Below are 6,787 nucleotides of genomic sequence, written 5' to 3'. Positions count from 1 at the left end.
TCTTCAACCTCTCCATTTAATTAAAATACAATTATACTAATTGCTCTGATGTCCTTTTCTTCTATTTCCAACGTGTGTGTCAATTTCAACTAGATTATTAGATTCTTCATTACGTGTCATGTTTTCCTGCTTCTTTGGCTGCTTGATATTCTTTTATTTTTATTTATTTATTTTTTTGGGGATGGAGTTTCACTCTCGTTGCCCAGGCTGGAGTGCAATTGTGTGATCTCAGCTCACTGCAACCTCCGCCTCCCAGGTACACAAGCCATTCTCCTGTCTCAGCCTCCCAAGTAGCTCAGATTACAGGCATGCACCACCATGCCCAGCTCATTTTTTTGTGTTTAGTAGAGACGGGGCTTCACCATGCTAGTCAGGCTGGTCGAGAGCTCCTGACCTCAGGTGATCCACCCAGCTGCTTGATATTCTAAGATTTGATGCTGGAGCTTCGGTGTCAATGCTCAAAAGTGCCCAAAGACACTACCTGACCTCAGTGTCTATGCACACCCAAGCTTTCACAACAGGAGAGGTAGAGACAGCAGAGATGAGTGTGCTACAACATGCTGCTAGAGGGTACCCCAATTGTGCTTGGGGCTTCCTATGCCTCATAGAAAAATGTGCCTTCCTTAATTTTTCCCATAAGAACAACCCTACTTCATGCCCTGTCTCTCTGTCCAAACACCAGGACAGCCCTCAGACCAGTCTCAACCACCCAATGGATTGACAAAGGTCCAGACATGATTCAGCGGAGAATGCATTCTCTTGTCAACAAAGGGTTGTGTAGAAACAACTGGACATGCATATCCCCAAAGGAAAAAGATTCACCTGAACCTCAATACTGACTCAAAAACTAACTCAAAATGGATTATGCAACTAAATATGAACTATAAAACTAGAAAAAGTATAGCAGAAAATATAAGACAAAATCTTCATGACACAGTTAGGCAAAGTGTTCTTTGTTATCAATAAACACAAACCATTAAAGAAAACATTGATAAATTCAACTTTATAAAAATTAAAAGTTTTTGCTCAACACAAGACAGTATTAAGAGAACAAATATAAGCTGCAGATTGGGAGAGAAACAGGGGAAATGACAAATGTGACAAAGGGCAAGTGTGATAGTTACTTGCATGTGTCACTGTGACCGAGCACCAGGGTACAGGGACATTCGGCCAAGTGTGATTCTGGTTGTGCTCCAGAGAGTGTTTCACATCTGATTAACATCGGGATGGGCAGACCAAGTGAAGCAGATTGCTCCCCTTAACGGGGAGGGGGGGACTCATGCGATCAATCAAAGGCCAGGAGAGAACTAAGAGGCCTAATGGGAAACAAATGCTTTCCTGGGTATCCAGCTTTCCTTCCATCTTGGGAATTTCAGCCTCCATAATCTCAGAAGCAAATTCACATATGTATACACACGCTTATACATTTCATAGGTATGTGGCTAAGAGTGTATTTTTAAAAGTTCAGCCATGAGATGATCGGTGAAGCCAGCCGATGAATAAGGGTGTGTTCTTTTATATGACTCAGTCTTCTTTTGTACACGATTGAAGTTCTGCATTTGAAGTAGGAGGATAGGAGACAGCAAGTCCACCTAGGATGATAACAGCTGAATTTCTCAACAGACACTTCAAAGCCCTAGGGGTTAACTTAGAGAGTCAAAAATCCCACCCATAACCCTGCCCCTAAACACCAGGGCTAGGGAACACTGTGGCCCTCAGGTGATTTTCTTATCTGGGTCTGGGAGCCACACAAGGGCAGAGGGAGCAGGAAACACTATGCAAATCGAGGCCAGGACAGCAGGGAGGGCCTGTTCATGACAGAACACAGGTAAAACTCTCCTCAGAAAGAGCATGTGGAGAAACACAGATCATGCCTGAGACCTGCTGGATTAGAGCACTGGCTACTGGGGAATTGAAAGGAAGGGGCTTCACTGTGGAGGGGACCAGAGGTGCCAGTCTTGGAAATGCAGAATTGCTGCGAGATGGGGAGGCATGGACAAAGGAAGCATCCTCTGGAGACTCATGGTGAAGAGAACAAACAAATGAAGTAACTGGCAGAAATTAAAGGTCCTGGTAGAACAGAATAGAATCCCACAACGAGAACATACACCATGTATGTCCCACAAGGAAGACAATATCTCCTAAAAACGCAAGAAAAATCATTTTGGGCAAGCACCTTATATCCACTAATGCGATCCATGTATCAAGACCGTGAGGAAGATTAAACATGCTAAACTCAGCGAGACCTGACTCCCTCATGAGGACTCTGTTGAGGATGAGTACCACTCAGCAAGTGATGACTGTGACATTCACTTTTGAACAGCTCATGAGCATTAATATATTTAATTGTGGATCTAAACCAAAAACCAAGGTGCGGGCAAGATGACAACCACAGAGTGTCACTGCTATATGTTTAGGTTCAAATACTATTATGAGAAGTGGCCGGTAAAGGAGGTAGGAAAAAGAAAACACATCATGTAATTGACTGTCATATGGAAATATTTGACGTTGAAAGTCATAATTTAAAACGTATAAACCAAATATTAGAAGTGTGTCTAGTTCAAAGGGGGGAAAACTGTGAAACATTTTTAGTCAATATCAAACATGAGCTACACAACCCTTCCTAAATGCCAGAGGCACACACAGACACACACAAACACACTCTCACAAAGAATATAAATAACTAGAACCAAGAAATGGAGTAAATACATTCTGCTTCATATGGTAAACATAGCCTACAATGTGGAAGAGATTAGAAAATAAACAGGGAAATGAAAATGTTTTTATTAATTCGCATCAGTACCCACCAAAACCAACCAGCATAACAAAAGATTATAACACTGAATGTAAAAAACAATCCAACAGTCCAGAGTGATAGGCAAAAGTTTTTAATCGTATAGATTAAAATGACTTTGGAGGAAAATTAAAACTCAGGCAGAGAATGTTTTTTTTGAACAATAGACACTAGCAAAAACAAAGGCCCAGTAAAAATTGAGACAGAACATTTCCAGTGTAGAGATATGAATATAAGAATAGACACAGGCAGGGATGATTAATAAATGATAAAATGTTTAGAGGATGATCATTGGAATACAGGACGTTTATACTTTTAAAAACCACTCTCCCAAATACTTCATTATAAGTAAGGTGTCTCTAAAAGGGATAGATCTCCTAGACCCCTCCTTAACCAAATAACCAGTCCTGATATCATGATAATGCTGATAGACAAACTAGACCTTCTCTGCCCACAGATGGGCTGAGGTTGGAAACTCACAGTATTGACTCTGCAGTGTACTTGACAAAACGTTTAGGCTGAATTTAATCATGAAGACATTTTCAGACAACTTCAGAATGTAGACCATTGAGCCAGACAGCAGACCTGTCCTCTGCAAACAAGTCCATGTCACCACAATCAATGACAACAACAAAAAGATGAGGAAATATTTGGGGTTCAAAATAAGTAAAGAAATGTAGCTACATTATCATTTACTTTTTTTGAACCCAAAATATCCCTCCTCCTTTCTGTTGTGTGATTCGTGGTGACGTGGACTGTGTGAAGGAGACAGGTCAGTTGTCCTGCTCAGCGTTCTACATTCTGCAGTTGTCTGGTGATTACCTCCTATGAAACTCAGGCTAAGTGTTTTCTGCAAGAACATGGCATTGTTCATATTCTGCACTGGCAGAGTCCCGGGTGACATGCTGTCTCTTGCCAGCGGCTCCTGACTCCTGTTCTTTATAGGATGGAATTGAAAGGAGCAGGGCTAAGGCCTCTCAATGCTGTTTGTCCATCTAGCTGTGGTCTTCCTAAGTATTGATATCAATTGGAGGCTGAAGGACTATGGCTTCTCTACTCAAAGGAGCCTAGTGGGGTAACAATTGTCAAGAGCAGTCAGTGGTTCTGAAATACAATCCTCAGCCAAGGATCCCCCCTGTGTTACAGATGGATCAGCTAAAACAAACCAACGCTGATGATACAAAGAATGGGGTTAGGTTCATTGAAACCAGGGTAACACCTTAGGATGAGCTAAACACAAAGATGACACTGACCTTGAGCAGGTATAGAAGCTCAGAGACATGCCTGCAAAATGAAATCCCTGAGGAATTTTGTAGCTACCCAGAGATATCTGGTTCAAATTAGAATGTCTGGCAGATCACTCCCGGCATGTGCTACATAGTCATGTGAACGTGTCACAGCTAACTTGGGTCCAATGTCTTCAGACTGAGCACAGGTGGCCACTGGCATGGTCTCAGAATAGGAATAGAGCCACGCCCACTTTCCCATCCTATGTCTGGGCTTCCAAAGGGAACTACCGTTTCATTCAAACCTACATGTGCCTATAGGTCCTGCCTGCAGCAATGACATCTCTCAGCTTAGTAAGGGCTACTTAGTGTGGGAATATGACTCCCATCTGGAAGACCAGGTGGTGCCTTATCACCGTCAAAGTAAAAAACCTATTGTCCATGTCAAGGGCCAAGCTGACGTGTTGTTCATCAAATGAGTAAAAGGCACTTCTGTAGTGCTGGAATGAGGCATGTAGTTCAAAGTAAGTTGAAGTAGTTGAATAACATCTATCCAGTGAGTCCTGCAAGACTTCAGGCTCTTCTGCTTCCATCAGCACCCCATCGAGCCTGGAAAAGGAGACAAAACTAAAGAAGCAGCCAGGGAAAATCAGACACCACAGAGCCCCAACTAGATTTCAGGGGTAACATAAGGAAGTGGTTAAAAAAGGAAAAGCATAGATCCATTAATGAGGTAAAAATATTATTGCCTTTATGTTGGGATAGAACAGAGTCAGGTAGAAAACAGTGAAAGACAAAGACAGAGACAGAGAGAGAGACAGAGACAGAGACAGAGAGAGACAGAGAGAGAGAGAAAGTTAGCTCAGTGAATTGGCCAGGCGACACACTGATAAGGGAGTAAAAGGACACTCTGAGTTAGTGCCCTCTTGACACACAGCAAACAGTGATCATGAGAAGAGTGAGCTCAATAGTTTTCCATCAAGTGTGCTTAAAATTCCATGCAGTCGCCATAAGGGTACAAATTCTGAGGTATGGTCAACCTATGGTATATTAGTAAATGATAAGGGGAGGAAGAAATGGAAACCTAAACATCTACTGCAATGAAAACCAATAGCAATGTCAGTAGGAGTAATTCAGCCTTCATTGAAAACATGAAATCAAACACAGTGTTTTCCCTGGATCTGTTGTCTCCAGGTGTTAACACAGAATTAAGCGACCACAATTGCTGAAAGTTACCTGGGGCATGGTAGGTTTTGATCTTCTTCCCCTTCTTGGTACTTTTCAATTTCTGCAATAAATTCAGACATGGACAGACACATTAAGCTGATTCCCCTACACACATAACATTCCACTGCCTAATCCTCACACACGGACCTCAGGCTCCTCGGCATAAGAATAGGACACTGTGAGAGATATATTTCAGGAGGCCTGAAGGCTGGTCATGATAGAGATTCCTTGGTTTTTGTCCCAGAAACTAAGGGTAAAGTGTTCCTATTCTGGTAGATCATTATCCCAATACCATTTGTCCCAAGTTTCTGCAAATGGTTATGCCATATTTTTCCAATCAATTTAAAGCAAATGCCCTCAAATGATTTCTAGGAGAAAAACCACAATATTCAGCCCTGTCTCATCAAATACTCAGATCGTTCGTGGTTGTGAGGATTTTAGACACTGAAATGAGAGTGAGAAAGGAAATCTACAAACCCTTGAGTCAAAATCATAGTTCTCTGAATTTGTCCCATCTGCCCAGGTCCAGTGCCTTGAGAGTAGAATCAGAGTGCCACAGGCATGGCCTGAGACTAGGAAGAGAGCCACGCTCACTCACCCATCCCATGTTTGGGCTTCCAGTTAGAACTAGAGTTTCATTCAACCTACATGTGCCTATAGGTCTTCAGTGCAGCAATGACATCTCTCAGCTCAGTAACGGCCTCTTGGAGCAGGAATATGATCTCTATATGGAAAACTCAGTGGATCCTTATCACCTTCATAGAAAGGTACTCACCATCCACGTCAAGAGAAAAGCCAATGTGTTGTTCCTCCAATGAGTAAAAGCAACTTCCGTAGGGCTGGCATGAATCAGGCAGTTCTAGATAACTAGAAGGAGTCGAATAACATCTCTCCAGTGAGTCCTGCAAGTCCTCAGGCTCTACTACCTCCAGCAGCTCTCTGCTGAGCCTGGAAAAGTAGAAAATGTAAAGAATAAGCCAGGGGAAATCAGACACAGCAGAGCTCCAACTGGATTTCATGGGTAGCACAAGGAAGTGGTTAAAAAAGAAAAAGGATACATCCATTAATGAGGTAACAAATTATTGCCTTCAGTTGGGATGGAACAGGGCCAAATAGAAAAGAATGAAACAGAAAGACAGACAGAGAGACAAAGAGACAGAGGCAGAGAGAGAGAGAGCTTAGTGAGTTGTCCAGGTGACACACTGATGAGGGAGTACAGGACACTCTGAGTTAGTGCCCTCAGGACACACAGCATACAGTGATCATGAAAAGACTGTGCTCAATAATTTTCCATAAAATGTGCTCCAGTTTCCATGCAGTCACCATGAGGATACAGCTTTTGAAGTATGGTCGACCTACGGTAGGTTAGTAAATGATAAGGGGAGGAAGAAACGGAAACCTAAATATCTACTGCAATGAAAACCAACAGCAATGTGAGTAGGAATAATTCAGGCTCGGTTGAAAAGATGTAATCGATAATGTCGGCCTGCTCTGCTTTCCCTGAACCAGGAGTCTCCAGGTGTCAACACGGAATTAGCTG

General features: G+C 42.5%; 1 protein-coding gene across 2 annotated transcripts in view; it reads right to left on the bottom strand.

Annotated features, from left to right (window-relative positions):
* Positions 1-2,872: 2,872 nt before the first annotated feature.
* Positions 2,873-6,787, bottom strand: part of LOC134760683 (neuroblastoma breakpoint family member 3-like) — a 28,357-nt gene continuing 24,442 nt past the window's right edge. For both annotated transcript variants that reach the window (XM_063719924.1, XM_063719925.1), the window contains 3 exons: positions 6,023-6,195; positions 5,257-5,308; positions 2,873-4,629 (listed from right to left, as the gene is read on the bottom strand). In XM_063719924.1, the coding sequence (XP_063575994.1) occupies positions 4,386-4,629; positions 5,257-5,308; positions 6,023-6,195 (469 nt within the window). In that variant the 3' untranslated portion in view covers positions 2,873-4,385. The remainder of the gene's footprint in view (positions 4,630-5,256; positions 5,309-6,022; positions 6,196-6,787) is intronic.

Source organism: Pongo abelii, chromosome 1 (genome assembly GCF_028885655.2).
Source record: "Pongo abelii isolate AG06213 chromosome 1, NHGRI_mPonAbe1-v2.0_pri, whole genome shotgun sequence".
Taxonomy (NCBI): Eukaryota; Metazoa; Chordata; class Mammalia; order Primates; family Hominidae; genus Pongo; species Pongo abelii.
Note: the sequence above shows the minus strand (reverse complement) of the source record. Positions and strands in the feature narration are given on the sequence as shown.